The 21,289-nt window shown below is 44.7% G+C and overlaps 1 protein-coding gene across 4 annotated transcripts in view; it reads left to right on the top strand.

Annotated features, from left to right (window-relative positions):
• PATJ (PATJ crumbs cell polarity complex component) overlaps positions 1 to 21,289 on the top strand; it is a 399,766-nt gene that overhangs the window by 335,784 nt on the left and 42,693 nt on the right. For all 4 annotated transcript variants that reach the window (XM_045291780.1, XM_045291779.1, XM_045291778.1 and 1 more), the window contains 2 exons: positions 6,021 to 6,104; positions 17,944 to 18,137. In XM_045291780.1, the coding sequence (XP_045147715.1) occupies positions 6,021 to 6,104; positions 17,944 to 18,137 (278 nt within the window). The remainder of the gene's footprint in view (positions 1 to 6,020; positions 6,105 to 17,943; positions 18,138 to 21,289) is intronic.

Genomic DNA, 21,289 nt, shown 5'->3' with positions numbered 1-21,289 from the left:
TGCATCACCAGGCCTTTAGTCCTAGTCTGTCTTAATCTGGAAGCGTTGCTGAAATTTCGGCATCACGGTACTCTCCAGGCTTCCATTGCCTGCACAGGAGGTGCACTGGCCAAGAATCAAAGCCAGGTCTCCCGCAGGGACTCCCACTGAACCACCACTGCCTCCTTCTCAAATACAGACACCTCAAACATCTCCCTGAAATACATAAGGAACTTTTGTCTTCCCCACAGGGAAGTTGCATGGCTGACTGGCAGGTACCAAAGAAAAAAATTTCTTCTCTTCTCAATGTAGGTATACGATTTTGAGTGCAGTGCCATGTGCACATATGATCTTTATTTTTAAATAACTACTTATCTTAGGGACGAAGCCATTAACAATATGAGGAATTTGTTAGCCAATCTCTTCTTGGGAATCTTTGTTTTCAACATTCTCTGTAATTGTGCAATAAAGGAGTTTTCCTGATTAGAGGTGTTTCAGGCATCTTCTGCTAAAGGAGAACTTTTAAGGGGAAGGCTCTTTCCATGTCTCTGAAATCTGGTCTGACCCTCCGACCAAGGCAAACCCAATATTTGAGAGATTCTCACCTGTGATGAAATGCATCCCTGGCTCTAGAGTTGACGACCCAAATGGGTGACTTTTTGTCTCTTGGCTTCCGCAGTAAACAAACAGGACATTGTGCTTAAACTTCCTGTCATCCCGAGAAAAATTGTACACCTTTCAGAGCACTGTTAGTATTTTATTGTATATCTATCTTGGCCATCTATAAAATATTCTCATCCCTCTGCCATTATTAACAGAAATTATCCAATGAATAATATGGGGGCAGAGGAACAACTGAAAGTATAAAAAGAAGGAAAGAGAGAGACAAGGATGCAAATGGAATTCGAGGGATTCAGTGTAGGGGCTGAGAGAGGGCCTCCCCATGATGCTTTTGCTAACCTTGTATCCACACCAGCAAGTGAAATCTATAGCTCCTCCCCTCATGAAGCCGCAGGCTCCAGCGTCCACTACCACAAGCCATCTTTCTGTTCCCCCCCGCATTAAACGATCAGCTCGTGCCTCAAGGGTTTTACTGTGGAGTTGAGACAATATCTTAACAAAGCTGAGGCCATATGGAAAATCCCAAACCAGCTTTTGCACAAGGGAGAAATAAACTATTCAGAACAGAAGAAAGACTTCAAAACAGCGCTCTGGCTATGGGGCTGAACCATCCCGAGTTTCAATGCTATCTTTCCTACTTGGAAGGTACCAAGACTTGGTCAGGTCTGAACCTTTCTGAGCCTGTTTGTAAATGGGATTGAGTTTGTAAATAGTGAATGAGTACTGAGTGGTCAGGATAATTATAAGGCATAAATTGGAAGCCTGCAGCATCTTTGGCACGTAGTTGTTAAGTAAATGAGCCTAGATGCGTTATGAAAACTATAGTTTATTGCTCCCTTACTGTGTGTTGGTACAGTACATCAGCCTTGTATGTAGGTAATATGATTTCAATCATGTTAAGAAGATCAAAGATCTTCCCAAGTCCTATGATCAGCAGTATCATAGACAGGATTTGGCTCAAGGAAGTTCGGTCTCAGAGGCCTCACTCTTATTCCTTTATCTCCTCACAGTAAGACAGCAGCCCCTCCACAAGGAAAGGATGGACAGATCACTTGGTAGATAGAAGAGTTTTAGAAGTTGTTGGTACTGGCAGACAAGAACAACAGCAGTTAGGCAAAAAAAAAAAAAAAAGGAAAGAAATAAATGAATTTTTCATCCAATAAGACACGTGGATCAAAAATATATCATTGGCACTGAATTAAAAATGTAATATTTTTAGTGATATATTCCTTTATGTACCAATACTTTATTGAGGATCCAAAAAGCATCTCGGGGTTTTGGATTAAGGACAAACAGTGTAGGGACCACAAAGCTGATTGCTAGGAAGCAGAGGTCAGACATGCCTTCGCTCTCCATCCTTCTCGAACCCTCTTCTGATACCAACTTCTGAGTTCCCCTGGGCCACTCTGCTTCTGTGACTGGGTTCCATAACTCATGGCAATGACCACTGACAATATCATGACCACGGAGTTTATTAGGGAAGTGACTAGGTTACAATTCAGGTCAGAAATTCTCCTGATACCGTTGTTCAATCAGGACAGTTTCTTCTCTGCTGTGTCCGTAGGCAGGCCTCTCTCTGGCCCTCAGCCTCTTGGCTTGGTCTCTGTCCTGCTTGGTCAATATTACAAAGGTCTTTCAAGGATGCTAATAAATTCCTAAAGGGCATGCCACTCCAAAAGCACTCAGCTCCAGTTCGGTGGGCCAGCAAGCCCAGCTTCCCCAATTACGTGCCCAGAGGCACCCCACCTCACAAGCCAGCCTCCTACACTAAAGCGCTTAGTTTTACACGCTCTGTGGGCTGGAATGTCCACCACTCTGTCTCATGTTCTGGCTCCTGGTCCTGCTGCTGCTGCTGCTGCCCCTCTGTCACTCCTCTGGTGTCAGAGCTGTCTCCTCCAGGTATCTTGGGGTCCACAGGATATGCTCCACTCTTGGCTCTTCTCTATTTCTGATGGTGAGGTAGTGCCCCCTTCCTGCTTCTGCAATGACTCATTTTACCCATCAGGATGGCAAATGCAATTAACCCAGTCATCACTTACAGCCAAATCATATAACTCAATCAGTGTCCTCCCCCACCTCTTCACCCAGACCCATCAGAAAAGCAATGGGAATAATGAAGGCTAAGGCTACAAAAGCCATATTAAGTGATTCATTGCATTGCAGATACGAACCACTTTTATGAGGTTTAAAAAAAAAAACCACCCTGGGGTATTCCTTTAAACAGATGCAATAGAGATTACCAGTTTAATTTTTATATGTCCCAAGATTCAGAGCCAGTCCAGTGAAGATGAGGTGTTTGGGGACCAAGTTTTGAAAAACGTCAAACCCCAGCGATACCAGGAGTCTGCATTAATTGCTACCTGCAGACCTTAACATGAACAGTCCTCAGTGGGCTCTCAGGAGTGTTGTTAGGATCACTTCAAGCCACTGACCCATCACGTTTCCTGAAAAATCACTCCCCTGAAACAGTTCCGAGAAGCAGTCTTAGCAGTGTAAATACTCCCTGGGCCTGGAAATTTCATAAGTCAGAGTTACACAAAGAAGCATCCAAAATCCATAGCCGGGCCAGGATCTGAAATGGAAATTACCTGGATCAAGGAGCTTTTCTAGCTCTCCGGAGCTGCTTTTCCAATTGCCATCATACACTATGTTTTCAGAGCTGTGTGGTGATAGAAGAACTTACTATTGAAAGGCATTTGGAATCGAGGTGGCTTATTTGGTTAAAGGTCTCCCTTTTTTGTTGTTGTTGATTGTCTACACTGGAGTTTGCATAGGAACCCCTCCCACCCCAGCTCACCCAAGGAAACCAGTTTGGTTTGGTGGTTGTATGGTTTTTGGGGGGCGGTTTACATATTTTTAAGAAATGTTTCATTTCTTTGTGCACTTAATGGCAACCGAATTCTAACTCTTCTTCTGGATTAAGAAATAGTCCAGTTCTAGTCATGCTGTGGCTCATTTAACTCCTGGAGCTCTGGTTTCTTAACAAAAAACCAAGACACTGCGAAGACCCAGGTGGTCTTTGCCATCCACCCACCCTGACCACCACTGAGCACATCCTTGCCGAGCCAGCACAGTCTCTTCAAATGCAAAGTTCCAATGCTTGGGACACAGACTTCTTTGAAGCTGGACATCCACCCTGCCTAGAGCCCTCACCTCTGGGCCATTGCCTGCCTTGTGTTGCAAGCTGTGTGTTTGTTTATGAAGATGGTGCTAGGAAGGGAGCGAAGCCCCTCTGTGATGCAGAAGCTTAAGCCCACTAATCAAAACCAACTCACCTACTCAGCCCAAACTCCGCTGCCAACCCTCTCGGTGGTACCTCAGAAGAAAGGCCTGGTGATGTGCTTCTGAATGGGTAAAAAAATGCCATGCGTGCATTTCTTTCTGCAACACGTGGTGTTATCAAGAAGTGGAATCAACAGACTGGTTTGCGTGTGCATGCGTGGCATGCATGTATTTATTTGATTTGGGGTGAAAGAAAGCCGGACCATTTAGGGCTGAAATCTTTTACCTCTGTGCAACCCACGGTATCTGTTTCCCATCTTCACTGAAAATCTCGTATCCATTCCTAGCAGCCCTGCAGCATGCCTACGAGACCCATTCCATCTAAGTCTTTCCGTGTCCTTCAGCTTTATAAAGAAGAGAGTGAGCCATTCGGTGTTGGTGTGAGAGGAGACCAGCCCCTAACACTATGACGGGTTCAGTAGGTGCAATTGTATGGTTATGATATATAAAGATCATAGTAAAGTCATAGAAGCTAGGAGAGAGAGTAACATAAAGAGTCAGACGCATCTCATGGTAGCATGCTCACCTCAGCCCTGCTTGGTGGTCCACGTGGGGATGCGGGAGAAGGCGACGGCAGGAGAGAGAGGGAGTGGGGAAGGAGGGAGAGGGAAGGAGGACCGCAGGAGAGAGAGCTTTATTTCTAAACAAGGCTTATATACTTGGGGGTGTGTAAGCCCCCTGATTACAGGTAATGTCACAGGAAGGGGTGTACCAGAGGCAATACAGCAATGAGGGGTGGGGGGGCGATCTAGAGGTAAACACAATAGGAAGAGGAGGGATTAGGGGTACACATGTGACAAGATGGGAGGATCCTAGCTTCAGGATGGCAGCTAACCTTGGGTGTCACTGTGTTGGTTTGACCTGTTCTCAGCTCTCCATCAGGAAAGTAATCCACTGTCCTTAACGGCAGGGGGTGAGCCCCACCTATGGCGGACAGACAATAGGGTCTGCTTGCTCTGGATGGCTGATGCCTTCAGGGAGATAACTTGACACTCATTTACCCTGAGTTGCAAGCAGTGTCCCAGGTCTGACATATATTGGGGGAGACAAGCTAGGGAGAAGCCTCTTTATATCCCACAGGTGTTGGTTGCTTCCGTTTTTTCACTACTCCACCTGCCGGCGATGCTGACTCATAGCGACCCTCCTGGACCGTAGAATTGCTCCCGTGGGCTTCTGAGACTATAACTCTGAGACTATCACTCTTTGTGCCTCATCTTTTGAGGCAAGCAATTTCAAAGCTTGACTACCAAGATCCACATGAGAGAGAAGAGGCGAAAATAGTGTGGACAAAACGCTTAACCTTTAAAAAATACTCTTACCTATGTAATAATCTTAACTCTGTAAAACATTTAGGTTTGTAAATATAAAACTCCCGGGCGGGTTCTTGGAAACAAGATGATGGTTGCGAGTCTGGGAGGGAGACAGGCATTTTGGGTGCACTCTAGTACATGCTTTTTACGAGGATACCGTTTTAAGGTTATTCATTTAAAGAGATAACAAACTACTTGATTGTTTTTCTCTATTCATTGCCTCCAATGATAGTCACCTGTATTAGAAATGTGATATTGTTGTCTTGATGGAGCGGCACACAGTGCTGAGTTCAGAGGGATTTACTTCCCCAGGAACAAACACTGGCAAAATTGGGGTTCGAACAAATGGCCATTTGCTCTATGCTAGGCTCTGCCCCCTAAAACCAGTTGATTCCATTAAGTTCTTGTCTTTCATTGCCCAAGTTTAAAAACAAAACAAAACAACCTTTCATCTTGCCACACATCTATGCCAAATCCTTGACTACCAATAAATACTTGAAACCATGTTTCAAACTATGCCATAAAATGTAAGTAAGAATGACACATGGTTCGTTTCGAGTTCATTGACAGCAGCAGCACTCAGGACTGCTGTGAAACCTGTGAAGGAAGTTTCACGTGAAATATTGGGCAGAGCCAGTTCCACAGGGATGGAATAACAGTAAAGATTCATTGTAGCTCTGACAGATCGTAGCTGTGTATCATATGTTTCCATATGTCTGATATAAGATTCTTAACAAATTGCAATGACTTTTTGCTACCTGTTGCTCGGCTATCTGTTCAAAGAAATACTGTGCTTGTTGAAGATTTGGATGCCTTTGTTTTGTCTAGGACGCCATCGTTATACATGAAGTCTACGAAGAAGGAGCAGCAGCCCGGGATGGGAGACTTTGGGCGGGTGACCAGATATTAGAGGTATGTGATTTTGAACTTCCTTCAGTATTTTAGTGAATGCCAATCTTTTGCTGACTGTAAGCCACAAAGTCAGATTATCTATTAAGTCTCTTCTGCTCAACTATATTCTCATTTTATTTCTCTCTCATTTTACAAAATGTGCACCATATTCTTCTTCTTCGGTGTATGTTGAGCAACTTCCTGGTTGAGAACCCTGACAAATTATTAACCCAATACCTTTTTTTAATGAAAGTACAAATGAAAACTTACAGTTTTCCATTGAACTATCAAATGAGACTGTGTAATGTTACTGTTTGATCTTTTCACATCTCCATCATTGCCTTCCTGAGTTTCCTCCTAAAACACATTTATACCTGCACACATAAACAAGCACAGACACCTGATGTTTAAGACATTCACTGAAGTTTCAAGAATTATTTTCTTGACCCTAATGAATATTTACATCAAATGGAGGTCCAGGCCCCACCGCCGATATTTTCAAGTTGATGACAAATGTCAGCCCTTCTCGCTTAAGGTCGCGTGTGGTCGTGATTAAAAAGTGGAAGGCTCGAACGTGACTCTTTCAGATTGACTCTCATTTAGCCATGGCGTGAAAACCTTTTTAGAAAGTGCCGAGGCGTGCCGTGTCTGCACTAGGGAAGGGGTGAACGGAAAGCCGACGCCAGGCGTTCTGGTGGGTGGACCTAAAGAGCTTTTCCTATGGTGTGAGACCTTTAGGCAACGTTTATTTCTTTCGTTGGATGGATTTAATTGAATAGTTAACATTTTATGGTGTGCGTGTGCATTCTGCTTCACAGCTTTCATGCAGCTTGTTAGCAATGACATCATAGACTTTCACTTTTCCCTGTGGCGGCAACTTTCTGCCTCCCAGGATAAAACCAGAGATGTCATTAAGGCCAGAAAATACAGACGAGAAGGAGTTAAAGGAGAGGTCAGGTTGCCTGCGAATTAAATTCAGGGCAAGTTACAGGATTTCTCCTGCAGGTCTTAAGAGTGCTTTATCATGGGCTTAAGACAAATTCCCAGGGCATTCATTAAGGTACAGTGTATGAGGTTAGGAAAATAAGTAAGCTTCTCTGGGAATTGGCAGAACTGTTTTCCTTAAAACACTGTTCTTTGGTAGTTAGGGATTTGGGTTTGGGTTCTGCTTTTGTGTTGTTGCTGTCTTCCCCAGATTTTCTAATCAACTGATAATATCATAATTGGCTTTATAAATGAAAAATAGATTAAACTGTCAAAACATACAGATGCATATATACCTTGACACTCACATGGATAGTGAGTTCACAATAACTCAATATTATGGGTCCCCAAACTTATTTGGCTTCCTGTCCCACTTTTCAGGGAAAAAAATTACTCAGGGCCTCCTGGCAATTAAAGACGCTCACACTTAATACCATAATCCAAGATAAAGTGTACGTATCTGCTTTTTCAGTACCCCCCAGGGGACCGGATCACCCACTTTGGGTAACTCTGGCCACTTGAACCTAAATCTCATATGTTCATGACCTTTGATTGTGGTGTTAGTTTCACAGCTATAATTCACATATTTTAACACCTATCGAATTAGACACTTTCAATATGTGCAGATTTAATAACCTATATTTCCATAAATATTTTTAAAGAAAAACAAAATCTGTTTGTATTGATAAACCAACCCTCGGCTAGCCTGCTCTCCTCCATAAAGTACATTGCTGTGCAAGTGCATACTCAGATTAGCACAGAGAGCAAATTGCTTTCAAGTGGAAGGAGAATTTGAAAGGTCACGTGAACTCTTTACAGAATTATTATATGGTGTGTGTGTGAGCAATTTAGCTCCTAGTTTGGTCAGGTAACACATGTGCTTTCTAACTGGCCTTAGACCCCACAGTTAGACTTGTTCCCGTGTGGCCAGTGTTTGCAGATGCTTAACCTGTGTCCTAAAGGTGGCCCTTACAAGAAGGCCAGCCAGCTTTCAGGGGCATTTGAGATCAGGAAACAAGGCACCCTGACATCTTTTTCCAGAGATCGGAGTTTGTTCCACTGAGGAAGCACAACTGCATGCTACAAGCTGGGCCCCCATGGTGCTCATTCCAGGCTCATGTTAAAATGAGGAAAAGCCAGATTTTGCTTTAAGATATAGCATCAGAGAATTTTCAGCATATGAATAAATGATTAGCGTGGACTGAGTCTTCTTTCTGATTCTCTTTGTCATATTGATTCCGACTCCTTCTACCATCCCTCGATTTTGGTACACGTAGGAGCAGAATGACTAGAAGACTCATGCTTGATTTTCCCTGTGGCTTGAAATAACGAAGAAATACTGCCCTGACTTCGTTGTCTTTGGGTTCTAAAGTAGCAGCTCACCCACTAAACACCTCTACTATGTCCTCCCCACTGCTTGATAATCGATGTTCTAAATAATGCATATGGAGCTTCTAGACGGCACTTAAATAATACATCACCCCACAATCGTGGAGCCCCCCAGTGGCGATTCTCTCATGATCTTGGTAACCCTTAGTGGAGCCTCTGTATGCAGAGGAGCAAATGGAAACTGAGCGTGGAGCAGGACCCCGTGCTGAAATTCAGTCAAAATCGCTTTTGTAATGCTAAGGTTACTGGCAGTGCTTTTAATTTAAAATATACTTGTTCCAGTCTTCTGATTTAGTCAAGGTCTATTTAAAAGTTATTTAGAGGTGGGGGGGAGTTATTTAGAGGCATAGAGAGTTCACCTTCAAACTGCAGAGGTAACTTTTCCCCCCCTTGGAAGTAACTTGTCTTTGCATTGAGTGAGTGGTCTTGTGTGCCACCTATTGGAGTACAGGAAACGAATCGGCCTAGACCACGTTTATGGTGACTGTTTTCCTGACAATGAGAGTGCTTTCATGAGCATGAAGTAGAGTGGGTACCCACACAGAGAAACAAGACTAGCTCCACTTTCTTCGGTTCCTTGTGAAATGCCAGCTTCTCACTTCAATTGAGCTTTTGACTGTGCTCCACGCCCTGTACAGAATGTTTACAGGATTTATTTCAATCAGTCTACAAAACCCCAAGTAGCTTTGATCATTGTTTTAATCAGCAGCAATTCACAGCTGACATAACTGAAGGGTTGCTTAGGTAATTTACACCAGGTTTCCTTAGACGACGTGTTGGAATTTGTACTACAACCAAGGTCCAGCTGTCCCCAGAACCCATGTTTTTGTTTTGTCTTTTAAGATCATTGTATTAGGGGCTCTTACAATTCTTGTTACAATCCATACATCAATTGTATCTGACATATTTGTACATATATTGTCATTGCTCTTTCCTAGACATTTACTTTCTACCGAGCCCTTGGGATCAGCTCCTCGTTTTTTCCCTACCCCCCTCCTCCTCATGGCCCCTTGATAGATTATAGATTGATATTATTTTCATATGTCACACCGACTGCTGTCTCCCTTCCCCTCTGGTTGCTGTTGTTCTTGCCCCTGGCTGGGGGTGTGTGGTTATATGCTGCGTACTTTAGAGAAACAAATCCACAGAAACTCATATGTATAAGAGAGAGTTTTATATAAAGGGTAAGTGCACATCACGAAAACATCCCAACCCAGTTATGCCCAAGCCCACAAGTCCAACATTAACCCATATGTCCAACACCAATCCACAAATTCCTCCTCCATCTCACAAAGCACATGCAATGATGCCGACTACAGGAGGAAAGCGGAATCACTGAGCATGTAAGCATCTCAGCACTGGCAGGGCTCTCCACATGGTTGCTCCAGCACCCAGGGCTGCATCGGGGTAGGTCCATGTGGCTTCTCCTTGGGGATGTCTTGCAGGAAGTGAGCCTTGCCAGCTGAAGGAGGGAACTGGCTAAGGCAGCTGCACCCTGGTCCAACCATCACAAAGCAAAAAACCTGAAAACTCGAAAGGAGAGGCTCACCAAGCCATTTATCCCTCAGCCCTTCAATTAACCCCACATGTGTTTATCAGCCAGGTTGGCACAAATAAACTAACTACCTTATATACCATTCATTGTGATCCGTACACGCTTTCTCCCCACCTTTCCCACCCCTTCTCCCTATCTCTTTGGTATCGCTATTCCCGTTCCTGTTTCTGGGTACCGTGTGTTGTGAGCTTTATCTCTGGCCTATACCTATGTACATGCTTCCGTCTAGTCCAGAGTGGGAAGCAACACTGAGGTCATGATAATGGGGAATGTGGAGGCCTCCAGGGATCAGAGGTATATTACGTGATCCATCAGTGCTCTATTGTACCCTGATTGACTCATACCTTCCCTGCAACCCCTCTATGGGGGGATGTTCCATTGTCCACAGATGGGCTTTGGGTCTCCACTCCGACCCCCTCATTCTCACCAATGTGTTTTTGTTTGTTTGTTTTTAGAAATCTTCTGATGCCTCTTACCCAGTCCCAATGACACCTCATTATTGCACCAGCTGGTGTGCTTCTTCCATGTGGGCTTGTTGCTTCATTATTGGATGGCTGCTTGTTTAACTTTAAGCTTTTAAGGCCCCAGACACTATATCTTTTAACAGCCGGACACCATCACCACATTTGCTTATGCACCTGAGATAGTTTATTGTGCCAGCCTGGCTGATAAACACAAGTGGGATTAACTGAAGGGCAGAGAGATAAATGGCTTGGTGAGCCTCGCCTTTCTTGTCTCTTGCTCTTTGATCATCAGACCAGTGTGTGGCTGCCTTGCTTGTTCTGTGCCTCAATTTAAAGGCTACACTACCTGTGGGACACCTAGCCTGTGGACTGTGTCGCTGTAAGTTGAGGTGCCTTTAAGACATCTCTGGAGCTGGGGACTGGCAGTTGGTGACCTGCCTTGTGATTGGCTGCTGTGCTGACATAGCCTAGCTCTCTCTATATAGAGAGGAAGATCTGGCAGCAGACTAGACTTGAAGGACTGCTAGTCTCTCACAACTCTCACGGACATGAGTTGTACTGAGCCATTTGTCGTGCTTTATGATTTAACCGTTTATTTCTTGTATTATATATTTATCTGTATATGATTTAACAGTTCATTTCTTGTTATATATCTAATTATCTTTATAAATAAATATATTAAATTATCAGCAATTTGGTTTTATCTCTCTAGAGAACCCTGTCTAACACAGCATCCATTTTGTCTTCAGCGATTGTCTGGGGGGATTGTAGGGAGCATCACAAAATGCCATTTTGTTAGAAGAAAGTGTTCTTGTATTGAGGGAGGGTATGAACTGAGGCCCAAGGCCAGTCTGCAGCCTCAGTGTATTGCCTTATAAATATATGTACATAGGTCAATACCTATTTTTATAGATTAATGTATTTACATAAGTACACACCTCTGTTAATAACCTCTATCTATAGTTTTGCTTCCTAGAACCTTCTTCTGTTTCCTTTTGCCTCTTCCTGCCCCACCGTCACATTCCCCCTTCTTCCACCTCTTAGTATTTCCTCTCAGCTACATTGGTGTTGCTCTAATACCTATAGGATCTCTACAACCTGGTTGTTTTAATTACCTGGTTGTTCCCCTGTCTATGGCATTGTTTGCTCACCCCACTCCTCCACGCCCGCACCGGAACCTTCTCCCCAGCAAGACCCTCCGGGGCCCTTGGCCCTGTTTCTATCTCCCCGCGCTTGTTTCCCATGTCCTAGTTCAAACAATAAGAATACAAAAGGTTGAAAAAAATAAAGGCCTTTATGAATCTCTACTACCCCTTGGCCCTGGAGTGTTCCGGGGGCTTCCCCTCCTAGCCGGAAGTCTATTTGGGGGCTCTTTAGGGGCTTTGTAGATTGGCTTTGCAACAATCGCTGATCTGTTATGCTCCCTTCTTGGTTTGTCCCGCTGCGGGGGATTCAGGCCACATTCTCTCCCCACTCTGTGTCCCCATTATTGTCCTCTGTCACAGTACGCTCCAGTTAGGGGACAACATATCTTGAGTGGTTGGCAGCCCTACAGTCTTCTCTGTGCCTTAGCAGCTCCGTGCAGGGACATCGTCCTCCGTGATTGGTGTGTCCATACGGAGTGTAGGCCGACTGTCCCGTTCTCTTTTTTCTTCTTCATTTGCTTCCGTGTGGGCACAGTAAGTCAGCTCCTTTCCCCACCTGAAGGTTTAGTGTTCTCTGTTGCACATATTTCTAGGGGCAGGGAGTGGTCAGATTGGCTCTGGTTGGGGCTGGCCCTGTAGCCCAATCTTTTCATGCAGTCTTCCGCGTGGTTACATTGTCCTCCTGGTTTGGTGCCCCATGGTGGGGTCTGTATGCACACGCCCAATTCTGTGGAGACATAACCAATACTCTCCCCCTGGGTGGGTTAGTGCCCTGTTGCCCCCATGCCATCAGCTCAGTTTCTCTCCCCCTCCCCACCCCCCCACCCCCCACTTTTCTCTCTCCTCCCCCCTTCTTTATGTTGAATTCACATGTACCTCCTTGGGTTTGGTCTGACCTCCACCCGACTGCATGTGCCTCCACCTGTATATTGTGAGATAAGTGTCTTTTAAGCCCTCCCTGCCTCCCTGGGATGAATCCTACATGACCATAGTGGATGATATGTTTTATATGGAACATATACCTTTGTATTTTATTAACCAATATTTTGTTAAGGATTTTTGCATCTATTTTCATTAGAGATGTCAGTCTGTAGTTCTCTATACCTGTGGAATCCTTGCCCTGTTTGGGTATCAAAGTTATACTGGCTTTGTAGAATGAGTTTGGGAGTTTGCCATCCTTATCTATGCTCTGGAATACTTTATAGAGGATCGATGTCAACTCTTCCCTGAATGATTGGTGGAATTCCCCTGTGGGAATTCTGGTCCAGGGGCTTTTTTTGTTGATAGCGTCTTGATAACCATATCTATATCTTCTTTTGATATGGGTTTGTTGAGGTTCTTGGCCTCTGTCTGGGCTAATCTAGGAGGGACTGTTTTTCTAAGTATTTATCCATGTCTTCCACATCTTTTAATTCATTAGAATACAGTCCTTCATAGTACTTTGTGGTTATCATTTTAATCTCATTGGGGTTTGCTGTGATTTCCCCACTTTCATCCCTCATCCTGGATATTGATATTTGCTCCTTCCTTTCCTTGGCTAGGTTCACCAGCAGTCTGTCAATTCTGTTGATCCTTTCATAGAACCAGCTTTTTGCTGCATTAATCTTTGTTCTTTGTCTTCCCACTGGTTTAACTCTGCCCTGATTTTTTATTATTTCTTTTCTTTTGCTATTGGAGAGGTTGTTCTGTTGACTGTGTTATAATTGCTGGAAGTTTTGTGGTAAGGTATCAGTCACAAGCCTCCCTTCTTTTTTCATATATGCATATATTGCTATCAAGCTACCTCTGATAACTGCCTTTGCAATATCCCATGATTTTTGATATGTTGTATTCTCGTTCTCATTAGTTTCTAGAAACTTCCTCTCTAATCTGGGCCAATACCCATTCATGTCGCAGATGATCATTGTTCATCCTCCAATTGTTTGCCCTTACTTATCTAGTTGCCCTTTTATTAACCTCCAGCTTTTAGGCATAGTGATCTAAGAAAGACGTCTGAATAATCTCTATGTGTTTGAATTTACTCAGGCTCGACTTGTGTCCCAGCATGTGGTCTATTCTCAAAAATGAGCTATGTTGGGTTAGGAAGAATATGAATTTTTTTGCATTTGGATGGAAAGCTCTATAAATGTCTACCAGGTCCAGTTGCCTAATTGTTTAGCTCAGAGCCTTCTTGCTGAGCTGCTTTCCCAATGATCTTTCTCTGATAGCAGTGTATTAAAGTCACCAACTGTGATTGTCAAATCTGATTTCTTTTTTCATCTTTTGAAGTTTGTTTGACGAATTTTGCCGGTTCATTGTTTAGAGTGTAAATATTCAATATGCTTGCTGGTTCCTAGTTTACTGGTCCTTTGAGCATTATATAGTGCCCCTCCTTGTCTCTTTTTATGGTTTGAACATTGAGGTCAATTTTGTCAGAGATTAGGATTGCCACCCCTGCTTTTTTTAACTTGTTGTTTGCCTGGTATACTTTCCAACAGCCTTTTATTCATAGTTTATTTTTGTCTGTGCACTTAAGATGTGTCTCTTGTAGGCAACAGATTTTGGGGTATATTTTCTGAGCCAGTCTTCTAGCCTTTTTCTTTTAATGTATGAATTGGATCCACACAATCTGTTGATTCATTGATGTCATCCCGTGCCTTGTGTTGTGGGTGTTTTCCTGTCTCCCTCCATATCAGTGTGCGTTATTCTTGTCCTCTTTTCCCTCTGAGGCCCCATTGTCTTGGTCATTGTTGTCTGCACATTGGCTTCTGGATGGAGTTGGGCTATATGGTGGTCTCCTGCTCGTGGATGTTGGTCCTCTGACCATAGTGAGTCGGCCAGTATCTTCCACAGGGTTGGGTGTCTTGCAGCTTACTCTTTGATTTTTTTCTTTGTCCCGGAAGACCCATATCTCCCCATCTATCTTAATGGATGGTTTGGCAGGGGAGGGGATTCTTGGGCAGGCATTTTTTCTTTCAGCTTTTGGAAGATGTTGCTCCACTCTCACTTCCTCTTCATGGTTCCTGCTGATAGGTCTGAGCATATTCTTACCTGAGCTCCTTTGTATGTGACCGTCTTTCTTTTTCTTGCTGCTCTTAAAATTTTCTCTTTTTCCTTGAAGTTGGATATTTTAACTGTTATGTGCTTTGGTGAGTTCTTCCTCGGGTTTAGCCTAGTTGGTGTCCTCTCTGCTTCCTTTATGAGTGTCTGATTCTCACTCATTAAGGTGGGAAAGTTTGCTTCCTGAAATTCCCTTCCTATTTTATCTGTTGACTTGTTCGTAGTGTCCTGCTTCAGTAAACCAAATTACTCAAATATTTTTCCTCTTCATAGCATCCATCTATCGTTGATCTCAGGTTATCTTCTACCTCTTTTATTATCCTATCTGACTGTCTTTCTCATTTGCTGAGCTCTGCCTGAGTGTCTTTGAGATCGCTAATTCAGTTCTCTGCCTCCTCTAGTCTAATCATAAATTTTGTGATTTTGTGTGTGGCTTCTGCTACCTCATCTGTCAGCACCTGTATTTCCCTTTGGTGCACAGACTTCTTCCCCTCTATCGTGGAATTCATCCCTCCAATTGTGGATTTCATGTCCTCTATCATCGCATCCTTATTCTGCATTGCTTCCCTCAACTCCTGTATAACTGCAAGCACCCTTCTGAAGAGTTCTTCTTTGTGGCAGATCCATGTCTGATTATTCTATGAGTGTCCTTAACTCTGCTTTTGTTTTTGTCTCTCTGGGTTTTTTTTGGTTGAGAAGTGATGCAGTTTGATGCTGTTTCCTTGACCCCTTTGTGGAGATAGGCGCCATGTTTCTGGGAGCCCAGGGGGGCCTGAGCTCTTTCTCTGTGTTACTGATAAGGATGCTTTCAGGGAGCTGTCTGTGGCCTACTATAGAGGTGGCTCAGACTGCCATGTAGGCAGGATTCCACAATGATTCAGTGGTCAACAGTGGTGAGGAGTTTCAGTGACTGGAGTCAGGCTGGAGCCTGTATATATGCCCCTAGGCTGCTTTGAACTGGGCTGTCAGGCCACAATTAGCACCCTTTTTTCTTATTTAATATTTTAATTTTTTTAAAGATGCCTAATAGAAGGCAAAGGTAGGGGAGCCATGCTGGCACAGGAGGGGCTGCTGATCAAAGGCGAAAAAAACCCACTTCCCTGGTGCAGGTGTCTGGGGAGAGCCTCCGCAGGGTGTAGGTGCCTGCCGTTAGTAGGGGCAGCTGCCACATCTGGGGCAGGGAGCATTGCACTGGTTTGGGACAGGCCGCTGCTACTGTGGGTGGTGGGAGTGGAGGAGCCCTGTGTGTAACGAAAAGGCTGAGGGGGCCCAATCAGCAGGTGTTGGATGCGACGGGGTTTGAGACAGTGTGGCCGATGTGGACTGGGAAGCCCTTGGATTCGGGTCGCTTATCCCCTGGGCTCTGGAGCCAGGCTAAAGTGTGGGGAATGTAGGCTCTTTGGTCCAAGGATGCACTCCCCACTGCTCCCGTGGGCCTGCGACGCTAGGGAATTACTAAACCAATGCCGTCAGGAGCGGTGCCAGCAGGAGCGGGGAGAGCTGGGGCTGCCATGGCAGGAGTGCTCCGCTGTGGATGGGGGCACGGTGGAGGGGTCTCAGGCAACGGTGCAGGGGGGAGGAGCCCCCTAGTCACAGGTCACTTAACCTGCTACAGGTAGACTGCAGGTCAGTTCCTGGGGCCCTGGGTGAATGGAAGGAGCAATCTGAGCTTGGCCGTGGATCACCACCAATTTAACCTCAGTTCTTAACCACTGTTATTCTGGGTATAATTATCTAGGTGCATACACAAACCCATAAGAGTAGACCAGAAAAGGAAAAAGAGAGGGGAATAAAAAGAGCTGGAAAATCGGACTTTCACGTTTTCTTGGCTCATAAAGTCAGGTTCGAGAAGGTTTCATTGACGTTTCTCCCTTCTCCGTAACCATCGCAGTCTTTTGAATGCTAGAATCCGAAAGACCAGTCCTTCTTTGTAGAGATGAAAGAAGAAGAGGCAGAGACGGCCTTGACATGCTCAGAGCACACGAGGTAGGGCCAGAGCAAGGAGGCGCGGTGAATCTGGGAGGAAATCTTCTGCTCTGCCGTCCACTCCACCCAAGCCCTTTTTTCACCCAGCTGTGACCTTGCCAATTTCATCACTCAGTGACTCTCTTCCTCTGAGAATTTCTCCCTCATAGCCGATTCACTAATCACCACCAACATGTGACTTTCTTTGGGCCGTGGGGTCCAGTAGGCCTGTCTAAGATAAGTTGTGAGGCAGCATAATATAGGGACTAAGTATGGAAACAGATGACCTGGGCTCAAATCTTGACTCTTCTCTAAGCAGTGCAGCCTTGGCTGTGTCCTTTCATCTCAGCATGCCTCGGTTTCTTCATCTGTTGAACAGTTATAACAACAGTACCTATTTCAGAGGGTTAATAATGATTGAGTGAGTAGCTGTTTCACAAAGGGCAAGCATATAAGCGTTACATAAACATTAAATTTGCCAACTGATATGTATGTATATGTCAACATATATGTTGACTGTGATGTATATGTCACAGAGAAGGAAACCATCTCAGAGAAGGTACATGGCCTTTCCAAATTCATGAGATGGAAAAAAAAAAGCAGAGCTTTAGCCTTTGCCCTGGCTGTTGGCAATGCCACATGCCATCTAATGCCTGGTCCCTACTGCTTGGTCCCATCAGAGTCAAATGAGAGAGCTTCAGGCCATTGGTGCTGGCTACAGAGGGTAGCCCAGATGAAATCATTGTGAGGTTCACAATTCATGAGGATGTAAAATCTAGTAAGCAAATGGAATCTAATACTGGAAATATTTGTTACCCTTTCTAATCTTGAGCCCTAATGGCATAGTGGTTACAAGTTGGACTGATAATTTCAATGGCAGCAGTTCGAAACCACCAGCCACTCCTTGAGAGAAGGATGGGGCTTTCTACTCCCATAGAGTGTTATAGTCTTAAAAACTCACAGGAGCAGTTCTACCCTGTCCTGTAGAGTCTCTGAGTCAGCATTGACTTGATGGCATTAAGGATGAGTCTTTTCTGATCTCAACGAGCCAGTTAGGCCCCGCTCCCTTTCTTTGTGTTAATAGAACAGCTCCTATTAAGCTCACGGCAATGTATAATTACATTATCTAGTGGACTAACCCACTGTCCATGCCTATATTGGTGGGAGCAGTGAAAGGATCTGTTTCTTTATTACCAGCAACTGACACTGCTCGGGGGTGCTGTCTGTACACCTGTGGAATGGCTGGGGATTCCTTAAGATTTTCACTGTTGGATCCAGGAGCTCTGGCAGCAGTTCCTCACTCATGCCCATCGTTGCAGGTTAATGGGGTTGACTTACGGAGTGCCAGCCATGAGGAGGCCATCACAGCCCTGAGGCAGACCCCACAGAAGGTGCGGCTGGTGGTGTATCGCGATGAGGCCCACTACAGAGAGGAGGAAAACTTGGACATCTTTCCGGTGGACCTGCAGAAGAAGACTGGCCGAGGACTGGGGCTCAGCATTGTTGGGAAAAGGTAAAGAAATGCAAGTGGGCTCTTTCTCAAGAGTTGTAGGGATTGATGCTGATTAGCACCAAAAGATACAGCCTAACACAAAGTAGTGGGGTGATTTCTAAAGTTCTGCTATTTCTGACTGATTGAACAAGGCCTTCACAAAAATTCAAATGCCATATTACGATAGAGCTCCAGGATCAATCCACCCAGACCCTTATTGCCTGGTAGAATAAGGACAGGATCCCTCAAGTTCCTTCAGGGTGCGGTCATCTACCACTGAGGCTCGCCAGGTGTCAGTTAAGGCAGTCACCCCTCAGGAAGAGCTGATCTCAAGAAGAGAGGTGCATTTAGGCAATACCGGGCATGCACTGCCACTCAGTATAGTGTCTGCATTTCACACTGTGTGAAAGATAGTTGGGAAGACATCATTGAGGCACAGATATGTTGTCCACAGGACCATGGCTTCTGATTAAGATGCCCTGTACAGAAGGGTCGTGGGGAGGAGACAAGCCAGTCAGGGTGCAGTGTAGCAACTATAAAACATACAACTTTCCTCTAGTTCCTAAATGCTTCCTCCCCGCCACCCACCCACCCACCCACACACAAACTATCATGATCCCAATTCTACCTTACAAATCTGGCTAGACCAGAGGATGTACACTGGTACAGATAGGAACTGGAAACGCAGGGAACCCAGGGTGGATGATCCCTTCAGGACCAGGGGTGAGAGTGCCAGTACCGGGAGGGTGGGGTAGAAAGGGGGAACCAATTACAAGGATTTACATATCACCTCCTCCCTGGGGGATGGAAAATAGAAAAGTGGGTGAAGGGAGACGTCGACAGTGTAAGATATGACAAAATAATCATTTATAAATTATCAAGGGTCATGAGGGAGGGGGGAACGGGGAGGGAGGGGGGAAAATGAAGAGCAGATGCCAGGGGCTTATGTGGAGAGCAAATGTTTTGAGAATGATGAGGGTAACGAATATACAAATGTGCTTTATACAATTGTTGTATGTATAGATTGTGATGAGTTGTATGAGCCCCCAATAAAATGATTAAAAAAGAAAGAGAGAGAGAGAGAAAGAAAGGTAGGCGCCATGGCGTGGACTAGCTTGCACTATAACTGAGGACAGAGCTGGTGGCCGGGCTGCACTGCTGCTTACCCATGTGATGTGAATTACAGTAATTGGTCCAGGAGACTATTAGTAGGCTCTCTCTTGCAGTTTATGGGAGAGGTAGGTAATATCCTGAAATGGTAATTCTAGCGTGCATGGTGTACTGGCTTTAAAACATCCAGTGTGTATTAATTCCAACAAGGCTGCAGAATTTCCAGGCGATGCTCCAAGTTTGCCTTAGAGTGTACCAACCATCCCCTCAGGAAGCATTCAGATAGATAGCATCTTATGTGGCCTAGGGCTTGGCTCTGGTATTCCAAGTTGTTACGAAAATTAAAAACAAAAAACTAGTCTCCATTTTTGTGTCGTCGTTACCTCATGTTTTCCTTCAGCACCATAAAAACGTTGTCCCTCTGAAAAACACAAATAAGTGCTAAACAAGATCAGCCCACTTCTGGAGGCTGACGGAGTCCCCCAGAAGTTTGCTTTCCTATTGTGAATTGCATATCCCTGGAGAGGCTGCAGTTTTAAAAGGTGGGTTTGTGTCCTGTTGTCTCTCCTTACTTTAGGTTGGATTTATCAGGAGCATTTACATTCCTTAGCACAAAGCAGTTCCATTGTAAAGGATCACATGGACTGTTCTCAAAATTCACAACTCACTGTGACCCACAATTCCATCACTCAGAACACTTCCAGGACACTTTAGTCTCTGCAACATGTTTGCAGTCACCGAAGACTGGAAATAACTCACAGTCCATCAATAGGTTACTAATGAGATGAAATTATGGAGCATCTGGTATAGCCTACTATGTAGCCATCAAAAGCAAGAAGGGATATCCAGGTACTGATTAGAACCAATATTGCCAAACCGTACTTAATTGGGGGTGAGGGGGATGTAAAGAGAACAAAACTGGAAAAGTGTGTGTGTGTGTGTGTGTGTGTGCGCGCGCGCGCGCGCGAGCACTTCATTCTTTCACATGCATGTGAACTACACACATGAATTTGCTTCTGTGTATCCAAAATGTTTGTTGGAGATACCCAAGTGTGGGTAACATTGGTTGCCTACCAAAAAAGGCACTTGGGTACTGGGGAACAAAAATGAAGGGAAAACTTTCAAGTTACATCTTTTTTAACCTCTGTTATTTTGAGCCATATAATTGTATTGATTTGTCAAATGAAAAATACAGTGACAACTCTAAAGTAACCAGGGAAGGAGTGACGAGGAAGGAAGGAAGGAATAATCAGAAGCTAGATGGGGTTAGGTGCAGTCCAGTGGGTTCTGACTCCTGGTGACCCCCGTGAACCACAGAATGAAGCACCGCCTGCCCCTGCACCATCCGCACGGTTGTTGAGGTTTGAAGCCGTTATTGCTGCCACTGTGTCAATCCATCTCATTGAGGATCTCCCTCTTTGTCTCCTCCCCTCGCTGCCTTACAAAGCATAATGTCCTTTTCCAAAGTACGTGGGACGAAATCTCCCCGTCTTCCCTTCTAAGCAGCGTTCCAGCGGTACTTCTTCCCACCCAGATGGGAGGTTTTTTTGGCAGTTCCCAACACCTTCAGTGACTTGCCATGAACTGCCAGAGGAGCAAAGTTTCCAACAGCTTCATTCAAAGAAATCAATTATTCTTTGGTCTTGCTTATTGATCGTTCAGCTTTCTCATGCATATGAGTCCATTTAAAATATCCTGGCTTCGGTTAAGCCTACGGATGTCATCCAAGGACGTCTTTGCTTTGTAACTCTTTAAAGAGGTCTTTTGCAGCAGATTAGCAAATGGTGCAGTATGTCGTTTTTATTTCTTGACTGCTGCTTCCAATGACATTGATTGTGGATCCAAGTAAAATCAAATCTTCGACAACCTCACTCTGTTCTTCGTTCACCAGGATGTGATTGTGGATCAGTGGTAAGGATTGTGTTTACTTTCTTTGGAGGTGGACTGAAGGCCGTAGTCTGTGATAGCCATCTGGAAGTGCTTCAAGTCCTCTTCACGTTCCACAAGCAAGGAGGTGTCAGTTGCATATCAGATGATCAGTGAATCTCCCTCCCATCCCAGTG

Source organism: Echinops telfairi, unplaced genomic scaffold, assembly GCF_000313985.2.
Source record: "Echinops telfairi isolate 266 unplaced genomic scaffold, ASM31398v2 ScPeMD7_443;HRSCAF=831, whole genome shotgun sequence".
NCBI classification, from domain to species: Eukaryota; Metazoa; Chordata; class Mammalia; order Afrosoricida; family Tenrecidae; genus Echinops; species Echinops telfairi.
The sequence above is the reverse complement of the archived record's forward strand: the minus strand, read 5'-3'. Positions and strand labels throughout refer to the sequence as shown.